This window comes from Ambystoma mexicanum, chromosome 1p (genome assembly GCF_040938575.1).
Source record: "Ambystoma mexicanum isolate Mex_15411 chromosome 1p, UKY_AmexF1_1, whole genome shotgun sequence".
Taxonomy (NCBI): Eukaryota; Metazoa; Chordata; class Amphibia; order Caudata; family Ambystomatidae; genus Ambystoma; species Ambystoma mexicanum.
The window spans coordinates 495,882,214-495,906,131 of NC_090921.1; the positions used below are offsets into that span (position 1 = coordinate 495,882,214).

Genomic DNA, 23,918 nt, shown 5'->3' on the forward strand with positions numbered 1-23,918 from the left:
CTTACCTTTCTGTCTATCTGCTTGGATTATCAGTACTCACGCTACTCCTCATGCTTCCTCATGTCAGAAAAAATACAATCTGAGGATCCTAGACACGTGAGGGATCTTGGGTACAGTGGACGTCACACTAGGGATAGTATTACTGGCACGCCTGTGTCGACGCCCATTTTCGAGTTTCGAAAAACAAACTGTAATACTCCGCAGCTTCCACTAGATGTCGGCCTATGCACAGCATGTGAATCTAAGCAGATACAAGCATCAGAAATACGATTACGGTGAGTAATGTATCCTATATATATATATATATATATATATATATATATATATATATATATATATATATTCACCCTCACACACTCTCTCACTCACACTCACTCACTCTCCCCACCCCCTTTCTTATATGGGCTTTCCTGTCCTGGCAAGGCAGGAAGAAGGCCAAACTGCAATTTCGCCCAAGGACAAGCGACAATCTTGTGGCGTGGCTATTTTAGGACACTAACCACATTTAGTCGCCATATGCGGTAAACATAATGCAAGAATAGTACCAATGTATCTGCTGGCCCAGGATTATCTTTAGCCGCATATAAAAGAAACAGAAAATCGAAAGTGTAAAAAGCTAAGGTAATACAAAAGTTTCCTCATTGCACTGCATTGTACGATGCTGTGTGCAATGTTAAAAAGTCACAAAAGGGAAACCTACTTTACCAGTACTGGTAGTCTGAAGAATTAATCAGTTTCTCCAGCATGGGGTCTGGCATGGATTCACATGCTCATGAATATTCCCCGTCGTCAGGCTGGGAATCCTCGTTAACGAAAAAATCAGTATCAGTTTTGTTTCTGATCTGTCTTTCTTAGTAGTAACCAATCACTGGTCTCTGGATCATACTGCCCCCAGCCAATGACTGCCCTCTCCCTAAGACCCGCCCCTGGCAGCCATCCTAAGATTTTTACCGCACGTTCAAGTGTTGGGAGACCTTGTGCTATAGCTCTCGAGCCTTTACTGCGTTTTGCGCTTTTTCTAAGAGATTTATCTAATTTTTCGGTTTAATCGAGCCTCAAGCTCCACTGTTTCTACTTCCGATCAACGGGGACCCGTTTCGGATTCATCTACGCCCCTCAAGGGTGAAGTTTTCGTTGAGTTACGCTTCTTGGAGGATTCCAGAAGTTTCTGAGGCCTACCTCGCGAACGAGAAGACCATGGCCCAGGAGAAGGGAAGCTCGACTCCCGGCAAACTGTTCAGGATCTGCCCGGGATGCAACCTACAAAATGTGTTCAAGGAGGACGAGCATTCAAAATGCCTTTACTGCCTCCACGAGGACAAAACGCATGTGGAGAAGGACTGTGCGTTTTGCATGAACATGTCGGATCGGACTATGAGGGATCGTCGGACCCGTCTCTCCAACTGGCTGGAAGGCAAGAGCCCAGCAGGTGAAAAGAAGAAGAAGTCCGAGCAGGCTTCTAAGTCCTGTGAGGGCGCCCCGGCGACGGGGGCCCAACAGAAGGCAAAGCACCGCGAGTCCGCGGGTGCCGAACGGTCGGGCTCCGCAGCTGTCAGGCAAGGCGCACCTTCACCGACGCCATCAACCACGAGCCAACGCTCTGGCTCGGGGAAGAGAAAATCTGAGAACCCGGCTAAGCTTCTGGAGAGGCCCCGGTCAATCTCGAACCAGCTGAAGGGGAGCGAGACTGTGACCCTCCCCCTAAGGTGAGGGCCTCAAGCGCGCCCAAGGTGGTGAAGGCCTTGATTCACCCGGCTAAGGCCTCTATCGAGGGAGTCGCAGCGGCCCTGGCGAAGCCTGTGGAGGCTACCCCAGTGGAGGTGACCTCGGGGCCCAGAGTTTCCCTGCCTCCGCAGAGGGAATCCTCTTTTAAGCCCATCGAGAAGACCCCCGTGAAGACCCCGGTGTAAAAAGAGGGGTGGTGGTGGCCCTTACGGACACAACCTCAGAGGAGGAACTGACCAAGAATTTGGAAGAGGCCCGGTCCCACGGGAGGAATCCCAATGAGGGGGGCAACGAGAGCGAGGGTGGCACCGACGACGAGGTTCCCGTGGATGAGGAGCAACCGTCGTGCCCGTCGCAGCCCGAGCCGCAGGACAACTCGGCGGCCATTTTGACGGCAATCCAAGCCTTATGCACAGAGATAAGGAGGAGACTACCCCTATCCCCGACGGATGACCCGGCTGAACCGGGTCCGTCGGGAAGCCCTCCAAACAAGAGGAGGAGAATTCATCCAGTGCCCTTTCGGCCTTCTCAGCCTTTCTCGCCTTCCCCGATCCCGAGGGACAACACGGGAACAGACACGGCCACGACGGGGACGGATGATGACGACGGCGGTGACGACGGGACTGACCTTCTGTCTCCGATCCCTCGGGCGTCCTCACCCGACGAGATTGGCTCCTTCCATGCCATTATTGCCAGGGCATCTGAGCTTTTTCAGCTCTGCCCCAAAGAAAAGAAGGAAGGCAGGCTTCCTCTACCAACAGCGCGAGGCCAAGAGGAAGAAGGTCCTTGCGGTGCCGTTGCTGGATGACATCTGGGAGGAGGGACTTGCCCTCCTCAAGAACCCCTCCACGACACCTGCCAAGAGGGACCGGTACAAGAAGAAGTACCGGGTCCCCGACGCCACCCCGTTGTGCCTTAGGGCACAGCCGACCCCGGATTGGGTTGTCTCTGCAGCGGCCAAGAAGAAAGCGGGGGTGGGGGGCATCGGCTTCATCTTCAACTTCCCCACGAACGGCGAGGGAAAGAAGCTGGACGCAATGGGACGACGAGTCCTCTCATCGGCGGCGACGATGCTTAAGGCGGCCAACGCCCTAGTGATTGTGGCCCGATACGACAGGGAATTGTGGTCCAAGATCGCCCCCCTGTTGGACTTCCTCCCAGACGACAAGAGGGCAGAGGTCATGGCGATCCTACAGGAGGGTGAGGTGGCGTCAGACCACGCCATAACTGTGGCCACGGACATTGCCGACACCGGTTTCCGCCAGTTGGGCAACAGCGTTTGCCTTCGACGGGGGGTGGCTCAAGGCTACGGATTTCCGCCAGGACGTGCAAGCCAAGGTTTACGACATGCCCTTCAACGGGAACAATCTGTTTGGAAAGACTGTGGATAAATCGATGCAGGCCATCAAGGCCGACATGGAGACGGCTCGAGCCTTGGGAGTTCTGCAGCAACGGCGGCCGCCCGTTCGAAACTCCAGAGGCAAGCAAGGTGCCTCCAAAGGATTCGGCGGCGGCTCCTCGAAATACCGTCTAGCGGCCCGTTCCTCGTCACAAGAAGCCTACAGGGGATGAGGCAAGTCAGGTGGATCTCGCTGTCGTCGCCAGGGAGACCAAGGAGGCAAGGCTGCTTCCAAACAAGACTGAACCGGCCGCTGCGTCGGGCCCCCACCGAAGCACCCCGGTGGGAGGCCGGCTGGCGAAGTTCGTCAGCGTGTGGGAGTCCATCTCCACCAAGTGGTGGGTGCTGGATGCCCTGGCCCACGGGCACACTCTGGAATTCCTAAAGAAGTGCCCCCGAATTCCTCCAGTAGCCAGGAAGGAAAACCACGTATGTCCCTCAACTGCTGTTAGAGGTAAGGGCGATGCTCAAGAAAGGAGCAATCAAGCTCGTCCCAAAGGCGCTCCGGTGTTCCGGGGTATACTCAAGATGCTTCCTTGTCAGGAAGAAGACAGGAGGTTGGCGTCTCATCCTGGACCTGCGTCGGCCAAACCAATACATCAAGGCACAAAAGTTCCGGATGGTCACCCTCCAACACGTGCTGGGCCAGCTGAAGGAAGGCGACTTCCTATCGTCGTCGGATTTGGAGGATGGGTACTTTCACATCCCCATCCTAAAAGGTCATCGAAAGTTTCTCAGGTTCGTGGTCCAGGGACGGCACTACCAGTTCAAGGCCCTTCCCTTCGGTATTGAAGTCTGCGCCCAAGGTGTTCACCAAGTGCCTAGCACCAGTAGCGGCGCGGCTGCGCCTGCCAGGGGATCCAAAACTTCCCCAAATCCCACCTCGTTCTGTCGCAGGTCGCACTGTTTCTGGGAGCCAAGCTCGATACAGTGGTGCGATTGGCCTTGCGTCGGAGGAAAGAACGCAGGCCATCCTGGGAAAGGTACTGCGTCTGCTGACCACGGACGTGGCCAGAGTGAGGTCCATCAAGTCCCTGCTCGGGATGATGTCCTCTTGCATCTATCTGGTTCGCCTGTGCAGTCTTCGGATGCGCCCTCTGCAGGAGTTCCTCGACGCCCGTTGGATGCAAGCGACGGGCAGCTTCAAGGACAAGATCTCGCTCAACGAAATATTCCGCCAGGCAATCCAATGGTGGGGCACTTGCGCACATCTCGCGGCGGGCACAGACTTTCAGACCCCAGCATACCAGGCAACCGTGACGACGGATGCCTCCGTGGAGGGGTGGGGAGCGCACACCGGAGATCTTCACGCGAGAGGCCTCTGGCACCCGGAGGAGAGGCCGCTCCACATCAACATACTGGAGCTCCGAGCGGTGTTCTGGGCCCTCAAGTCATTCCTCGCGTCCCTCAAGGGCAAGGTGGTGAGGATCTTCATCGACAACACCACCACGATGTTCTACATCCGGAAGCAGGGAGGAACCAGATCCCCAGCCCAGGATCTGTGCCACTGGGCCGTTGCCCAGGGGATGTTTCTGGTGCCTTTTCATCTAGCAGGGATAAAAAACACCATCGCTGACTCACTCAGCAGGGAGCTGCGCCCGTGCCACGAGTGGGTACTACGCCAGGATCAAGTGGATCAACTCTTCCGGTGATGGGGCAAACCCCAAATCGACCTGTTTGCGACGGCGACAAACTCCAAGTGCCAGAGGTTCGCCAGCAGGTTCCCCCAGCCGAGCAGCATGGGCGGCGATGCTTTCTCGTTCCCCTGGGACGGCCTGTTCCTGTATGCGTTCCCTCCGTTGCCGTTGCTGCTTAGGCTCATAAACCAACTCAAGAGGTCCCAGTGCAGGATGATCCTCGTCACACCGAGGTGGCTGAGACCGATCTGGTTCCCGGACCTTCTGGACTTGTCAGCGTCCCCACCAGTCAAACTGTCGACAGACGCAGATCTTCTCTCCAGAGAAGGAGGCGCCATTCTTCATCACGACCCGGAGTCGCTGAATTTGCGGGCCTGGCTCCTGCAGCACTAGAGTTTGGAGGGTACGATATCCCGGCCGAATGCAGAGAGGTTCTTGCAAAGGCCAGGGCGTCCTCAACTCTTAAGTGCTACGGACACAAGTTGAAGAGGTTCTCTGTCTGGTGCCGTGCACAGAAGATTAACCCTCTACGGATTACTGCCCCTCAAGTGCTACCCTACTTGCTGTCGCTGGCCAAAGCTGGACTAGCTCATGCTTCCATCAAGATACATCTGGCAGCGATTTCCCGATGCACCAGAACTGCAGGACAGTCGTTCCTGTGGTCTCATCGCCTGGTGCAGGAGTTTATGAAAGGACTGTTTCGATCGTTCCCGCCAGTGAAGGCTCCAGCCCCGGCGTGGGCGCTGAACGTGGTGCTGACCAGGCTCCTGGGCCAGCCGTTCGAGCCCTTGCATTGAGCTCCTTTGAAGTTCCTGTCGTGGAAGACAGCGTTCCTTGTGGCCATCACCTCTGCACGACGCGTGGGAGAGATTCAGGCCCTTTCCTGCAAGCCTCTATACTTGACTTTCCACGAGCCGAGGGTGCTGCTGAGGACACACCCCTCCTTCATGCCCAAGGTGCATTCGGACTTCCATCTCAATGAGCCCCTGGTGTTACCAGTCTTTTTCCCGTCGCCTTCGTCGCCGGCTGAGAGGACTTTGCACTCGCTGGATGTAGCTAGAGTGCTGAAGTTCTGCGTGGACCGAACGAAGAGTTTTCGGAAGACATCACAGCTGTTGGTGAACTTTGGACCTGTGAACCAAGGGAAGGCTCTCTCGAAGGCTTCCATTTCCAGATGGCTCTCCGGCTGCATCATGCACTGTCATCGGTTGGCAAACCGATCGTTGCCTGGCTGTCCGAGAGCCCATTCGACCAGAGTGATCGGTGCTACCACAGCGTTCTTGTCTGGTGTGCCCCTGCTGGACATCTGCAGGGCTGCTACGTGGAGGTCGACGCACACCTTCACGAGATTCTACTGCGTCGACCGGGGTTCCAGGGAGGAGTCCAGAGTCGGCCAGGCAGTGCTGCGCAACCTGTTCGCTTAAGGTGAGCCTGGTGAGGAGGTAAGAGATGCTTAATGTTGAGTTTTATGTAATGCTTAATGTTGAGCCTTGACACCTCCCGTGGTTGTGCATGTGTGTACTGCTATGTATTCTTATATTCATGAGCATGTGAATCCATGCCAGACCCCATGCTGGAGAAGGAACAAGTTACTTACCTGTAACTGTTGTTCTCCAGCATGGGTCTGGCATGGATTCACATGCGAACCCTCCCTCCTTCCCCTCTGCGGATCTTCACTTGGTCATACTGCCACTTTACGTGCTACCAAATCTGAGGATGGCTGCCAGGGGCGGGGCTTAGGGAGAGGGCAGTCATTGGCTGGGGGCAGTATGACCCAGAGACCAGTGATTGGTTACTACTAAAAAAGACAGATCAGAAACGAAACTTGATACTGATTTTTTCTTTACTGAGGATTCCCAGCCTGAGGATGGGGAATATTCATGAGCATGTGAATCCATGCCAGACCCATGCTGGAGAACAACAGTTACAGGTAAGTAACTCGTTCCTTCCCCATTACAGATGAGCAAAAGGCAAGGAAACTGAATCTGTAGACTTTATTTCCCTTCAAAAAGTCAGAACAGGTTTAAAAACAAAGAAAAAGATTGCGGTCCATAGAAACGATGGAGGCAACGTTGCCCAAAGAGACATCTTTCCTAACAGTGGGTGAGGATAGCTTGCCTGCTGCTAGACAAAGAGAAGAGCAAATGGCATTCCTTTTTTCTTGAAACTGTCCTTCGTCTGTCTCTCTTTGGGGCCATGTAAGTGTTTCTTGATCTAAATATGCTTTTTTTTTCAGGGCCAGGTGGAGATTGAGGACCAGGTTGAAGGTTTACATTTTGTTGCAGAAAAGTACGGGTTTATAGACCTCAGTCGAGTTTCTATTCACGGCTGGTCATATGGAGGCTTCTTATCCTTGATGGGACTCATCCACAAGCCCCACATATTCAAGGTGAGTCCGCTTTCCTTTGTAAGTAAATAAACTGGGGACTATATGTTCACTGCAAGGTACTATATTATCTTGTAGGGGCCAACATAAAGAACCTGAATATATGACTTCTTTCACTTTTCTTCCCATTGCGCAGGGCTTTTCCCCCTACTTAATACTGTCTTCAGTCTTGGCTTTCCACCCTCCTACTTTCATCTATCATTGCATGTGCTTCTCCAGCTCCTCTCCTCATGGTTCAGTGTAATGTACACCTCCTCTCCATTTTCTGCATTAGGGCTTATTGTCAAAGGGGGCATGCAGCTGAGTATGTGGGGGCCTAGCACATGGATCTGCAATATGTGGCTCTACAGATTCTATATACCGGTACTGTGCAGGTGGCTATTCAGGAATGTAGGTGTGCTTGGCTTATAGTAGGTTTCTGATATATTATCAAACTTAGAAGAATTTTTCAAGATAGTTACAAAAACTGGTGTGCTTAGGCTCTGCCCCTGCCCATCACTAGTTAAACATGTAAAGGTTGTTGTACACCAGAATATTTGCACTTGTCATTAAGGTTCTTGAATTGTACTTTATTGTACAAATTGGACTGGTCGTCCTTTCAAATCATAACTCAACATTATGCTTAATGTGATTTATAAACATGTGTACCACAGCTTAATTCACAAGAGTGCTCCATCCTTAAGAGTGCGCTCTTAATAGTCAAACTTTCCTCCAACTTTACAGGCATCTACAATTGACTTTTGCATCACACAGCACGTTCTGTGCAGTGTTGCTGGGGAGCCCCATAGGCTACCCTTTTTATTTTCTGTCATTTTCCTTCTAAGAACTCATGTTCCCAAGGGCAGGTGGATATTTAGTGTCCTTCCTAACTTTTATATTGTGAGATCAGCATAAACTACCTTATATAGAGTGCTGAGGGGTTCTACTGTATCCCCTTTCTCACTGCTCCTGTTACATTTTGGTTACAGTGACAAGCAGCTAACCTGAATGGTTGGTGGCAGTGGTTTTATCCTACCTACTTTTGTGAAATTTTTACTTGCACATAAGGGTAACCATTGACCCACACTGGTGGCTGTATTCTTTTTTTTGCCATTTCTTGTTTGCTTTTCCTTCTTCTGCTGTGCTAGGTGATGGAGGTCCTGGTTTGACTTTTTGTCTTCTCCAGGAATCCTTTGTGAAGCCCGCTCAGGCTCCAGTGTCTCTGAGGACTGGAAATGTGAGAGGACTCAGAAAAATGTTCTGGTCTTTGTCTTCTGGTGTGCCTGCCTGGAACTGGTTCCAACTGGGGGGCTGGCTGTCCTAGAAGTACAGCCAATCCCAATGGTGCATGGGTTATGATTGGCTGGGTTCCTGGATAAAAGGATTGGTTCCTGAGGCTAGCTGACTGGAACTGAAGAAATGCCGAGGAAGAAGAGAAGGGATGTCAGCAGCCAATTGCAGATGACCAGAGATGCTTTTTTGTAACTGCTACTGTGCGACCCCCTCCTTCCAAGCGTCAGGAGAACTCAGCAGAGGACACCTCTCTCCCTTCGACTGGTAGGATCCATCAGTCTTGAGACGGCCTGCATTTCGAGCCATCCCATGACAAGCTGTGACATTCATGGACTGCAAATCGCAATACCCTGGGACCTGTGGCCGCTGTGCAGTGCACCGTCTTATGAAGATCGAATCCTCCCAAAACTTTGGTGGACTCCTTCCGGATCTCCAGAGGCAAGATTCCACTCCTTGAATTTCCCTCACCAGAGTGCTGGACCGAGATAGCAAGACTAATCGCCCAGGTGGGGTCCACTCTGGTTGATCCCACCAACAGCTTAAGGAATCAAAGCACTGACAAAGGTCTTCAGGAGTTCAATCCAGAGACACAGGCATCAGTGGGACTTCGCTAGAGGCAATGCTGGAAACCTTCAATGTTCATCCTCTGGTCTTCAGTGAGCTGCAGCTCTTCGTAGTATTCTTTGTTCCAGTGACTGAAAGAGTAGCTGCAGCAGTCCTCCTTTAATCATAAATCAGAGCAAGTATTGCCCCCAACCTATTAGACAATGCACCGCAAAGTGGTCACAGGTCCCAGGGTATTGGCAGTTTGCGCCCCAGGAAGATCACAGCATGTCGTGGTATGGCTCAATTTGCAGGTTGTCTTATGACTGATTATGCCCACCAGTCCAAGGGAAGGAGATGTCCTCTTCGGAGCTTCTCTGTCGATTAGAAAACGGTGTCAGGACAGCAGTGGTCTCTTCGCGGTTGCTGGACGGGGCTGCAGGCATCTCTGGTCATCGTCTTCTTCGGGTTATTCTGTTCCAGTGGTCGAACTGTCTTCTGCCTTAGGATCCTCACCTTTTATCAGGAATTCACACGCATCCTCTGCAAACTCTCCCTGCAATTTACAAACTGGGGCGGGTGGCTGTCCAGTCAGGACAGCCAGCACCCAGTGGGAACAGGATTCTCTCAGACACAACCAAAGACAAAGGATAGCAGAGTTTTGGGAGCCTCCACGATTTCTTGTCCTCGCAGACACATTAGAGCCTCGTCCGGCTACACACAGGGGTCCTGCGGAAGACAAAACTCAAACCAGGACCTTCCCCACCCTTAATGGCAATAGTACTAAGAAAGGACAAGCACGTGAAAAATGCTGATAAAAGAAAGAAGCCACCATTTTGTGTCAATGGTGACCCTTCTGTGTTCTACTGGAGCTGTGGATACAGCCTGCGGTCAAAAGTCACACAAAAGTCGATAGAACACATCCACTGCCACCAGCCATAATTGTATGCTTTTCACTGTAACAAAAATGTTACAGGAGCAATGAGAAAGGGGATACTAGCTATCCCCTCAGCACTCTACATATGGTGGTGTGTGCTGATCTCACAAAGGTAAAGCAAAGAAGGATAAAAGTATCCTCCTAACCTTAGTTCTCAAGAAAAATAAAAGAATATAAAAAGGAAAGCCTGAAGGGCTCCCAGCACTGATGAACAAAAAAAGGTATGGAGCAAAGCAAGACGCCCATTAAAGTAAAGAAAAATGAGCAAGGGTCCCCAGAGTCCGAGCAAAAAGAATGAATGAGGAGGATCAGATACGTAAAGAGTACCGAAACCTCCAGATACTTTTCAGATATGTTCAAATAAGAAAACTTACAAGGAGATGCAGCAGGTGAAACTGACTCCAAAACCTCAAACCAAACGAACAAAGGGGAATAAACAAACAGCCTCCCGAGCCTTCTTAAGGAATATTCCGGGAGGCCCTGAGCTTAAGAAACAGAACAACTGCACCCCTAGAAATCTAATGAGATTAGACCCAAAGGGTGACCACATGACAAGCCCGAGACAAGGACCCTCCAACACCCTGGAAGCGAAAACAGAAGATCTCCTCAACCTCAGCACGTATTCAGCTCACCAAGAGTCCAATGAACAGCTACCAAAAATCAATTAATCGATACTCGGAATAATAGATGAATATGCAATTGACCTCTCAGATTCATTAAAGGAATCAAATCTGTCCTGTGAAACAATCTCAGATGCTTCTCTCCACCAAACAGGAGACCTCACAAACATATCAGATGACCTGTCAAACTATTCGCATGAAACAAGTTATCTGTCTGATAAAACTACTGAGACTTCCCTGTCCTAGCCTCCAAACTTTGGAACACCCTCCCCGCTGCCATCAGAGCTGAAGACTCCTTCAACGCCTTCAAGAATAAAACCAAATCTTGGCTCTTTGACCAGCAATAGCTGTGTCAGACATCGGTCCTACTTACCCAACCCGCCTGTTCCCCTGCATGATTTCCGGTCTGCTACCTTTCCCAACTACCTCAGGGATACTTCCTCTGCAGAGCCTAGGGACCCTGTACCATGTGTAAGATATGTAATTATTAAGTTTGTTTATTATGCGGTATTGTTATACTTTTTTGTAATTTATCTCCCTGTATGTTCTTTTTTTGCAACCCTGTACAAATTGCGCCCTGATGCCCCCCCGGGCCTGATGGTCTGCGCGTTATAAATAAACAAACAAACAAACAAACAAACTGAGGCGTCTACATCAGCCTCGGCAATTGACTCTCCAGACATCCAGAGAAAAGACATAAGGAATCCTCACAAGACCGATTCTTACATTCTACCACAATTTATAGATCCGTGGAAGAAAAAGCAGAAATGTATTCTATGACGGGCCTGTATTAATGAATCAAGTACATCCATCATACTCAACAGGACTAATGTACCAAGATTGCTCCATGCAATCCCACAACTTAAATTAATTAACTCACAAGATATAAAGATAGTGAGTTTTGAAGATGAATATTACCTAGACAAGGTCCAGTTTGAACTTTACACCCCGGAGATCATGAACCGAATCTTAGACATGGCCACGCCACTGCTCTCATTAGGATTTGCACTAACGCCAACTGTGGATGAAACAAGTGATGCTGATGACACTACACGCTCATATGAACAACAAGTGAACTGCCCTGACGACGATAATAAGTGGCAAGATGATAGACCAGCACGACATATGAGCACTAATTTATATTCTGGAAGAATTCACACGTCTACATCAACCAACCAGTGTGATGTTAAAAGAAAACTACAAAATAAACAACCCTTTTGGAGAGATTATGATGAAGATCCATCACAGCCTTTGACACCTCCAGAACCTTGCTCATAACCATCAATCGAAACAAAGAGCGACAGATGGAAACTATGCTCGTGGAATACGAGAGGATCTTCCCATCTCTTCGACTCTCCAGACTCACTCCTAGAATCCTGCCAGATTATATGCCTTCAAGAGACGTGACTGACTAAAACCCCAGCTTGTGATGGATTTATTACTGCCCTCAACCCAGCGCTGAAAAGCTCTAGGGGCCGCGCGGCCGCAGGCCTATTGACGCTGATGAGGATATCGCCACAATGGAACTTTGTCGAAACAGAAAACACAAATCCATGGACACAATTGACCATCAAAATTATGATTGAGACGACCCCAGAATGCCTACCTGAACCAAGATTGAAGTCAATCAGAATGATTGCAGTAATCAACGTGCATTGGAATCCAGTTGCAATTAATGACAATTGCTTCTTGCATGGCGTATTTATAACAATGGACAGGATCAGTGGCAAATTCCCAGATATAAACTTCATCATCTGTGGAGATCTAAATATTCATCTGTATGACACCAATGGACTCCTTAAGCAATCTGATGACCTTTCAACCAGAGCCCTAAGCTGGACTAAAGAGATCTCGATGAGAAATCTACAGCTAATAAAGCAACCTCATGATGCTCAGAACTTGCTGATCCCGACCTGGACTGGTCAAAACGCTACCACCATCATCGACTACATATATTTATCGCCAGCCATAACCAACATATTATTGGAATTTCAAATAACATCTACTAATCAGAGTGATCACTCGATCCTCTCGATAGCAGTTGCGGGAGTGGACGAGCCCGCCCCCTGTCCTCCTCCTCCTCCTCCTCGGATAGAAATTGTTGGAGGTAACACCAGATTAAGAATCAGCAAAGATCTGTTGGCCACCATCCCGCAGGCATTCCAACAAACACTTCTGCCAGATGACCAGAAAATAAATTATGACTGGGTCCTTCTCCCCTTCCCAAAAAACAAGCCTGCTACAGAGAAACCGATCCACCAACATTACTACAACCAAGAAATAGTTAAAAAAAGAAAATTGCTGCGCCAAAACCTGCGTAAATGGAGAAAAGATCCAAACCCGGGAAACCTGGAAAACAACTGGAAAGCAAAGCAAGCATACAGAAACTGGACCAAATCAAACGTGATGGCCCTGCAGCAAACGGATGCCAAAGCTATGCTACAAACACTCAGAAACAAGAACTTGAGATCTCTATGGTATCTGCTAAATAATAATCACCAGCAACAACAAGCAATGGTATCTAATGTCACCCAAAAGAATTGGATCGCACATTTTCTAATCTTTACAAATCGCGGAATAGCGAGGAAAATATGGAGATAGCGACAATCTCAAATCAATGGACCATCTCCTGGGAGAAGCACATGTTTGCAGAAATGATTGGCAAACTAAATTCCTCCAGAGCACCCCGGACCGGATGGGTTATCTAATGCTGCCCTGAAGCGTGATCCGGAGACTTGGGCGAACCTAATGGATCTCATACTAACCTTAATAAATACAGTCAAGTTATTACCATCTACTTGAACCAAAGCGGTACTGATTCCAATTTATAAACTGGGCAACAGAGATAACCCGGCCAACTTTAGACCAATTGCCCTGCTAGATCCTTTGGGAAAATTGTTCGCCTCATATCTGCTACGAAACTTGACCACATGGGCGAAAGCTTCCAACCGGTTGGATAGTCGACAAACCGGCTTCACCGCAAACGTAGGAACTAATGTAAACCTTCTAACTTTAAACCTGCTGAAACATGAAGCCATAAGCAACAACGCCCCCGTTTATGCAGCGTTCATAGACTTACACATGGCCTTCGATGCCATAAACAGGTCCATCCTATGGAACAAACTTGCTAAATGGAATTGCCCACTTGAAATCAGCGAACCGATCAAACTATTATACACCAACATGAAAGTTTCGATCAGGTTACCAAAAGAAGTTACAACGACGGAGGCGATAAGAACCTGGAATAGCCTAAAACAGGGATGCCCATTAGCAGCAACCCTGTATTATCTGTATACTGCTGATTACTTCACAAGCATCGACACTGCAACTCTCAATCCACCAAAGATCAACTCAATTCCGATCCCATATTTGATGTATGCTGACGTCATTGTACTCCGAGACAAAACGCCATCTGGACTACAGGAGAATCTACGTATGACAGAATCATATATGACTAATAACGAACTCCTGATAAATATCAAAAAAACCAAAATCATGGCATTAACCAATTATCATAAGTCGTCTTGCCAAAGCAGACCAAACTTCACCCTGGATAACAAAGTGCTGAATACGGTAACCTTGTTCAAATATCTTGGCATGTTATTAAACCAACAAAAGGAAGAAACAGTCTGGGTGACCATTCTCGAAGGAAAAATCCAACTGCTAGCACATCAAGGCGTGATGCTGCATAGACGCTGTGGAAAATTCTCTGCAAAACCGATCATAGCGTTCTACCACCAAAAGGTAATTCCGATCATCACTTATGGTAGCGACGCCCTGATCATTGCTACTAGAATAAACTGGCAAAAGCTAGAGGCATCATTCTGGCGTAAAATCTTACAGCTCCCAAGGAACTATCCTATGCTCAGAATACATTTTGAGGTAGCCCTACAATCACTTGCCTCAATAGTACACTGGAAGCAGTTTGATCTCCTTCGTAAAGTCATAAATGAAGATACAGTCCCAGCAATGCAAATCCGTAAAATAACGCCACAAGCAATGCATAATACCAGCTTGAAAGCATGTAAGAATGAGCTGTTCAACCAAATGACAAAAGAAGAAATCAAGACGGAAATGTTGATAAACCGGCCTCAGGGTGCAAAGATCAAACTTCAGTGCAATGATTGGTCTAGAACAATAGCAGAAAAGGCATCATACTCCATGAATTTACAATGCCCAATTGACATACGAGCTCTGAATGAACTTCCACATTATTTGGAACTTTTTCCGGACCCAGTCATTCGATCAATTTTCATGAAACTACGACTAAATATCCTTCCTACCAGACAAAGACTATCCCAAATTCGAAATATACCAAAGGAGGAACATTTTTTCCGCTTTTGCAAGAATAAAGAAATAACAGAGTCTCTCATGCATCTAATCATGATATGCCCTGCACTAGCGGACAAGAGAATCCTCTTTGGAGACCTATTCAAGATCTCAGACCAACAAGTACAAGGCGATTCAAGATGGCTAAAACTCTTTCAAGGCAAAAATAATAAGCTGATATACACAGTTGTACAATTCCTTGACAATATCTTGGAGCTTACACAAGTTGCCTAAAGTAACTCTTTGTGTCTCTTGGCCCTAGTTGCTTTTCTTAAGGATGCAGCATATTGTTCTAATTTGTAAATAATGTAAAATGTCTTATGCAATTTAAATGAAAAGTTTATATATAAACTATATCATTTTAATAAAAAATAAATAAAAAAAAGAGTTAGGAGGAAAAAGGCTCCCCTCATTCAGGAGAATAGGAACAAGGTTGAGTCCAGCAAAAAGTGTTGGGGGTCTCATATAGAGGGGATTTGGCATAGACATGAAAAATCTCCCTAACACAGCCCACTAACGGAAAGGAACTGCACCATTCAAACTGGTAATGGTTCAATGATGGACAGCCTCTTGCTCCACATCTGCCCAGCAAAAGACTTTTCCCTGGACATAGTGTGAATTGGAACCAGACAGACCCAGCACCCACATCTGGCCAGGTACTCCCTGTTAGGGAGTTTTACAAAAGTCTACCAAAGGTAGGACTTTATAAGACTCACACTTGGGACATAGGGCTCAAACTCTTAGTATAAACCTGAACCTCACAAGTATGTTGGTAGCAATGGCTGAGCAGCCATGCTTATCTCAGGAGGGAGAAAGGGATGTAGGTGGTACAAAGAACTTGGAGTATACATACAGGCCCAAAGAAGCACTGACACACTAAGGTTATTGTTGGGACTGATTTTCTATACTCTGGCCTGGTGGACAGATGTATAGAAGGACAACTTATTTTAGTGACTGGGACAACTCTGGGAGCTCTAGCCAAACCAGTTCAAGGTAGGTGGACGAGTGGTCTAGGCCAAGTCTCAAGAGGTGGTGAGCGTGTAAGGGGTCCCCAATGAGCACTGAAAGTGAGAAGTAGGGGACCACACTAAAACAATCAGTTATAAAAATACATATTTATTTATGGCCATATAACACTATGAACAATGACCACTAGCATGTAATATTATCCCACAATACTATATAAAAGATATATACAATCACTGAAGTAGGGCAAAATACACAAACCCCTGAAAAAGAAGGTAAGTATTAGTATGCAGCACTACAGGTCCATCGAGATACAACACTAACTTTAGAAGTCCATCCTTAAGATGAATGGGGCCCACAGGTAAGGATTCTGGGGTTCAATTAAGAGATCCACGTGGTAGAGGACAAGTTATTCTAACTAACAAAATTGTCCCCAGCTTTCGGACTGCTTGTGCGAGCAAGCAGTGGCAACGCCAAACTCTTGTATAAGTTTCTAAAAGTGATCACATTTTTCTAAGGGAGATAGGGGTTCAAGTAAGTATCGTTACAACTCACCCCCCACACCCGTTCTCTGTTTCTTCATAGCACTTGGTAGATCTTCTGAAGAGGGTCCATGGTTGCTTTTCTCACCTTCAGCTCAGTTTCCTGATGCCCAGGGGTTGCAGGTACGAGCACTTCTCAGGTCAGCGACAAATGCTTGTACAAGGTCTTCAGGTTGGAGAATGCAAAAGAACTCGCTGCAGGGTTCCCCTCAGCACAGGATTGGATGCAGGAAAGCTGTTTCGGACGACGGCCACCGATGCACAGAGACGGAGGGGGACACACTTGTTGCGTGAGACTTTGCCTCCTATCTTGGGTCCCCTTGATGCTGGAACCATGAAATATGGCAGAGATGAGTCTTGTAGCACAAACTGGCGATTCTCCAAATTCCAGGCCTCAACGCAGAACGGCAATGTCATTAGCAAGGTAGCCCAAACTTTGAGCTGGTCAGCCACTGGTTTATCCAGGGGCACTTCCGAAGGCTCGTCTTTGCACGACTCAGAGATGACATTAAGCATGGATGTTCCCTCCAATCCACGGGTCGCAGGACTGCTGAAGATCTTCAATAAGATGGGATTCTTCCAGAAAAGCAGCAGAAGTTGGTTGCCACCTACTTCCAAGGGGCCACAGTCTTCTTGCAATTGGACAGGATACTTGGCTCCTTCGGTTTCTTCCAGGATCGCTGAACAATGGGTGGTGGGACCCTCCTCTTCTCCAGCATGGGGTCTGGCATGGATTCACATGCTCATGAATATTCCCTGTCATCAAGCCGGGACTCCTCGGTAAAGGAGAGAACTGTTTCACTTTCACTTACAAACTGTCTTTCTCCTTGAAACCAATCACCAAGTTCTGGGTCATGCTGCCCCAAGCCAATGGCGGCACTCTCCTTTAGCCCCTCCTCTTGCAACCATATTCAGATTTGTACTGCACGTTCAAGCGTTGAGAGTACTTGAGTTTTGCTCCGTCAGCTTGTCTACGTTTTTGCGCTTTTTTTGGTCAATTGAGCCTTTGTGCTCTTTCGCTCCTTTGACCGATGATGTATCTTGCTGTTAGGGAGAATTCTCTGTTTGGGCTGAATTTCCCTACCTAGTGAGTCCCCCAGCAGCTTTGCTGGATTTCTGGGGTTTCTTTTTTTCTCCTGCCAAGAGTGAGACTCTTTTACCCTCACTCTTGGACATGTTGAAGTGTGTTTTCTTGACTAAACCTTGTGTTGAATGGGCTATGGGGTCTTTTACTCCATAGGGCCTCATGTATTTTTGTGATGTGGGTCACACAGCACCCTCTGTGCCGTGACCCAGGGGTGTCCTAGGGACTCCCCAACATAGACTCCATACCCTGGGACTGACTACTGTCTCCCAGGGCATGTAAAGTCACCAAAGACTTTGCTAGTCTTGAATCCTGAACAGAACCAGTACAAACCATCATATTGTGGACGTACTGGCTGGGGCAATTCGATTGCCCCAGGGTCTGTTAGTCGAGGGGGCACGTCTCCGTCCCCCCTGATCGAGTTTTGGCTGGTGGCAGTGGAAACTACTTTTTATATTCGACCGCGAATATTTCCCTATGGGATTTCCCATTGTTTTAGGCTAACACATTTAATTATTTATTTACGGTAGCCTTAAACATACCGCCGGTTTATATATTTATTATTATAACTCCGGTTGGGACTTTTTGCCAAAACTTGATTCTAAAATGGCGTTGGCGTTCGCCTCTGTAACTCTGACCCAAAGTGGAGCCCTTTGTTCCACTTTTGGCGGGCTTCTCCACAGAAGCCCTCCAAAGTGGTGCCACTCTGTCTGGGGTACTTAGGAGGGGTGGAGGGGGATTTAGGCACCCTGGACTGAGTTACCTTGGTAACTCAAGTCGCACTCCGTCCTGATTGGCCCAAGTGGTGAGCCGGCCGGCTCACCACTTAGCATGTTTGAGTGACAGCTAGGCTGGGTGAATGGGGGTTTGCTGCATAAAAGCAGGGCTTTGGGGACTGGAACTTGAGAAGTCGCCACAGGACCAAGAATCCGACGAGGGAAGAGCTGAGCCGACCTGCTTCGACGACACCACCCGGTGGAGCCCTGCTGAACCGTCTCACCACTTTTCCCGACGACCGAGGAGAACTCTTAACGGAGTGGCTCCTTCCCTTGACTGGTGGGGACAACCAGTTTTCACCTTCTTTCCGCTTCTCGAGGTATCTCGTGGCCGCCTTGCCCGTGCCAAGCACCCCGGCAACCGGAATACCACACTTTTACCCCTAACCGCGAAAGTCGGTACAACCCTTTAACCGGAGAACTCCGCGGCTGGTTTCTTCCCGGGCAGTGCAACGACCTTCTTCTTCTGCTCTTCAGCGAGAAATTCTTCTCCCCTGACCGACGTCGAGTCTTGCTGCCACTGCCTGGAACAACTGCCACCGCCGGAGGATCCTTTCCGCCTAAGGTACCGTGTTCCGCCTGGCTTCCCTTGCCACCGACTGTACGGGGTAGTTTTAGCCCCCGGCTTTCGAACCTGGGAGTGCCTGGGACACCCTGGCTAAACTTTCTAAGCCACTCTAAAATCTTTGTAACTCTTTGCAAGACTTTGAATCCCTACTAACAGTGTGATCTTGGGCACATTTTCGCTCCGGCTACTCTAAGAGTGGACCCTGCCTAGTGACTTTTGCTCACCTGTGACTTTGTACTTCTTTGAGCCTATTGCAAGTGTTCTGGACCTTAGAGTGGTGTGTTTAACCTATTTCTGTTTCTTTTATCCCTTTCTTGAACCTACTAGAGTGTCATCTAACGTTAAGCGCTCACCTCTGTTTTAATTATGTGGTGTTAACTTAGAGTTGTCTAGATAGGAGTAAGGGTTGAAACTGCTTTCGTTATAACTGTGTTTGAAGTGTTTTACTATATTTTTGCTAGAGTGTTTCCAACTTATATGTGCTTGAAAATAAATAACTATATACTTTTGAAACCAAGCTCTGGTCAGTGTTTGCTTGTGCTATTGTGTCTGAGTACATATTGTGTATACTTTGCATACTGCCTAACTCTTCTTGAGGGAAGTCTGACTGCTCAGCCACAGCTACCAAGTAAATCTGGGTGGTGCAGACTGCTACCAAGTGGGTTTACTGCTATACCTGTAGTCTTAAATCTTTTGCAGTGTTCCCCAAGGGAACTGCACAGGTTTCTGCCTAACACTGGTGTACAGCGGTGGGATTTGTATTAAGTATACATTTTAGTGTGCTTTAGATACCTTAGTGCAACTAACCACAAAGCTTAGCACTATAAAAGTAAACCTCTAACATGTCAGTTATAGAAAGCTATAGTCAAGAGTCCCTTGCAGCCAAAACTGCTGACTGTTTAAGAGTGCTCTGTAAACATAAGGATCTCCTGACTAAGGGCAAGAAAATGGAGCTGATTGAAAGATTGTTAGCTAACCAAAGTCTGGGTGATGGTTCAGAGGAACCTATCACTCCAGCAACTGTAGATGACAGTATTGAAGTTAACATGGAGCAAAATGTTGATGATTCTGAGGAAGAGTCAGAAGAGGAGGGTGAGGCTGTTGTGACTGTCCCCCCTAGGCCTCTGCCTGCTCTACCTGCTGTACCTACTGGACCTTTACCAGGTCCCACCTTTAGTCCTCAGTACTTTGAACTAGAGAAAATGAAACTAGAATTGGAGTATAAGAAACTTAATGCTCAAACTGACAAAGAACTAAGGCTAAGGGAAATGGAGCTCAAGTATGACTTAGAAATGAAGAAATTATCTGTTGAGAATGTTTCTCTCTCTGGCTCCTCTAGAAGTTCCAGTCCTAAAAGACCCCGGATGCCTAAAGAATTGATTGGTATGTATGAGCCTAAGTTGGATGTGTTGGATTGGTTGTCTCTGTTTGAATATAATCATGGGCTCCAGAACATCACAGGAAATGACTTACTCACCTGGTTGTTCTCTAGGCTTCCCCCTGTTGCAACTGATGTGGTGATGGAGATGGGGGAGGAGGATAGGAAGGACTATGAATGTGTAAAACTAGCTTTGATAGCTAGGTTTGGGAAGACCCCTTCCCAGTATCTTAAGAGGTTTAGGAGCCTCAAAAAGCATGATGGTACCCCTTGGGCTACCTGGGTGAGTGAATGTTTGAAAAACTTAGAGGGATGGATTAAGGGTTACAAGGTGAACACTTATGAAGGTATGAAGAATTTGTTTATGTTGGAGACTATTTATGATGCCTGCTCTCCTGAGCTCAGACAACACTTGGCTGATTCCAGGGAATTAGATTCCCGGAAACTAGCTAAGGCTGCTGACTTGTGGGTTGCCAACAGGGCCACTCACAAGGATTCTGGGGTAACTCAGAAGAAGGATGGGGAGAAACAGCCTAAAAAAGACTCCAAAGAGAATTCTAATAATTCCTATCCCAAAGAGGGCCCCAAACCACAAAATAACCAGGGTAAGCCACATGGGAAACCTAGTCAGGCTACTGTACCTTCTGGCCACAAGCCAGAAGGAGGTCAGAACAAGCCACCCTTCCAGAGAGCATTTGGACAATGCTATGTCTGTCAGGGTACTGACCATATCAAAGGAGATCCCAAGTGCAAGGGTAAACCTGCAGAGATCAGCACAGTCTCCTTAGCCTTCACTCCTGAGGATGAAGTACAGATGGCTAGTGCCCACTTTGAACTCTTTGCTGAAGAACCCTTGGGTCTTCAAGCAACTGTAAACTTAGAGCCTATGGGTCTGGTTAGTCCCCAGAATAGGGTTGTGTATAACTCCCTACCTGTTAACTCTAAGGTGTATTATGTGGACAGTGTTCTTGTCAATGGCCAGGATACTCCTGCCAGGAGAGACACTGGGGCCAGCAGAACAGTAGTGGATGAAAGCTTCCTTCAACCTGAGGATGTGGCCAAAGCACCCAAAGGTCCCACTAAGATGTCTGGAGGCCCTGTCCAAATGGTTCCTATTCTACCAGCCCTCATTCAGTGTAACAACATGACAGTGAGGATCCCTGTCAGTGTTCAGACTGAGGTACCTGGGAAGGTCCTGTTGGGGAATGACCTAAGAACTCTAGGAGTAGTGTCACATACCCCCAGGCCTCCCAGTATGGAGAAACAGAACTTAACCAAATTGGCTAGAAAGGCTACCTTGAAGGACCCTTCTAAGCCTGTGGGACCCTCTACTGAGGACCCCACTACAAGCCCTGGTTTTAGTAAGTTGACCTCTAACCCAGGCACAGTTCAGGATAGTATGCTAGGAACATGGGAGCCCCAACCAAGCTCCACCCTTGTTCCCCTAGTTTCAGAGTCTCTGACCCCCCCCCCTGCTTCTGAGGAAGAGGTGGATAGACCAACTAGGCCCCTATCTGAACCTGAGAGAACTGGTAATTCTCAGTGCTGGTGGAAAACCAGAAAAGAAAAGTCTAAGGCCAGAAACCTTCAGACTGTTGGACCTTCTACTGAAGACCCCAACTCAAATCCTAATATTAGGGGGGAAACTCAAAAAATAGGTAAGGGTAGATCTAAGAGGAAGGGGAAGCAGGTACATTGCCTAACCCCAACCCCTCCAACCAAGAGGCCTAAGACCCAACCTGCTCCCACAAGAGAGGTGGTGAGGAACCTTGGAGGCCCCTCTAGATCTAAGGGAATCCTTTATAAGGACCCCTTGAAAAAGCCTAACATAGGTTCAGGAGTTGTACCAACTTCTGAGGGACTGGTCAACCAGACCCCCTATAACAAAAAGACTGATGTTCCTCAAAGGGTCTGTAGGTCCGTTAGCTTGCAAAAGAAAACCTTTGAGTTCTCCATTGAACATAGGTCAAGGTGTCACCATCAAAATGCTGATGGACTCTCTAGGATGTATATCATCGACTAGAGGTATGAGGTTCATCCAGGAGTGGATTAAATCCTCCTGTCCCTTAGTCTGGGGGGGGCGAGTGTTAGGGAGAATTCTCTGTTTGGGCTGAATTTCCCTACCTAGTGAGTCCCCCAGCAGCTTTGCTGGATTTCTGGGGTTTCTTTTTTTCTCCTGCCAAGAGTGAGACTCTTTTACCCTCACTCTTGGACATGTTGAAGTGTGTTTTCTTGACTAAACCTTGTGTTGAATGGGCTATGGGGTCTTTTACTCCATAGGGCCTCATGTATTTTTGTGATGTGGGTCACACAGCACCCTCTGTGCCGTGACCCAGGGGTGTCCTAGGGACTCCCCAACATAGACTCCATACCCTGGGACTGACTACTGTCTCCCAGGGCATGTAAAGTCACCAAAGACTTTGCTAGTCTTGAATCCTGAACAGAACCAGTACAAACCATCATATTGTGGACGTACTGGCTGGGGCAATTCGATTGCCCCAGGGTCTGTTAGTCGAGGGGGCACGTCTCCGTCCCCCCTGATCGAGTTTTGGCTGGTGGCAGTGGAAACTACTTTTTATATTCGACCGCGAATATTTCCCTATGGGATTTCCCATTGTTTTAGGCTAACACATTTAATTATTTATTTACGGTAGCCTTAAACATACCGCCGGTTTATATATTTATTATTATAACTCCGGTTGGGACTTTTTGCCAAAACTTGATTCTAAAATGGCGTTGGCGTTCGCCTCTGTAACTCTGACCCAAAGTGGAGCCCTTTGTTCCACTTTTGGCGGGCTTCTCCACAGAAGCCCTCCAAAGTGGTGCCACTCTGTCTGGGGTACTTAGGAGGGGTGGAGGGGGATTTAGGCACCCTGGACTGAGTTACCTTGGTAACTCAAGTCGCACTCCGTCCTGATTGGCCCAAGTGGTGAGCCGGCCGGCTCACCACTTAGCATGTTTGAGTGACAGCTAGGCTGGGTGAATGGGGGTTTGCTGCATAAAAGCAGGGCTTTGGGGACTGGAACTTGAGAAGTCGCCACAGGACCAAGAATCCGACGAGGGAAGAGCTGAGCCGACCTGCTTCGACGACACCACCCGGTGGAGCCCTGCTGAACCGTCTCACCACTTTTCCCGACGACCGAGGAGAACTCTTAACGGAGTGGCTCCTTCCCTTGACTGGTGGGGACAACCAGTTTTCACCTTCTTTCCGCTTCTCGAGGTATCTCGTGGCCGCCTTGCCCGTGCCAAGCACCCCGGCAACCGGAATACCACACTTTTACCCCTAACCGCGAAAGTCGGTACAACCCTTTAACCGGAGAACTCCGCGGCTGGTTTCTTCCCGGGCAGTGCAACGACCTTCTTCTTCTGCTCTTCAGCGAGAAATTCTTCTCCCCTGACCGACGTCGAGCCTTGCTGCCACTGCCTGGAACAACTGCCACCGCCGGAGGATCCTTTCCGCCTAAGGTACCGTGTTCCGCCTGGCTTCCCTTGCCACCGACTGTACGGGGTAGTTTTAGCCCCCGGCTTTCGAACCTGGGAGTGCCTGGGACACCCTGGCTAAACTTTCTAAGCCACTCTAAAATCTTTGTAACTCTTTGCAAGACTTTGAATCCCTACTAACAGTGTGATCTTGGGCACATTTTCGCTCCGGCTACTCTAAGAGTGGGCCCTGCCTAGTGACTTTTGCTCACCTGTGACTTTGTACTTCTTTGAGCCTATTGCAAGTGTTCTGGACCTTAGAGTGGTGTGTTTAAC

At 48.4% G+C, this 23,918-nt stretch overlaps 1 protein-coding gene across 3 annotated transcripts in view; it reads left to right on the top strand.

Annotated features, from left to right (window-relative positions):
• DPP9 (dipeptidyl peptidase 9) overlaps positions 1-23,918 on the top strand; it is a 1,325,370-nt gene that overhangs the window by 1,066,840 nt on the left and 234,612 nt on the right. For all 3 annotated transcript variants that reach the window (XM_069649353.1, XM_069649354.1, XM_069649355.1), the window contains one exon: positions 6,998-7,150. In XM_069649353.1, coding sequence (XP_069505454.1) covers positions 6,998-7,150 — 153 coding nt within the window. The remainder of the gene's footprint in view (positions 1-6,997; positions 7,151-23,918) is intronic.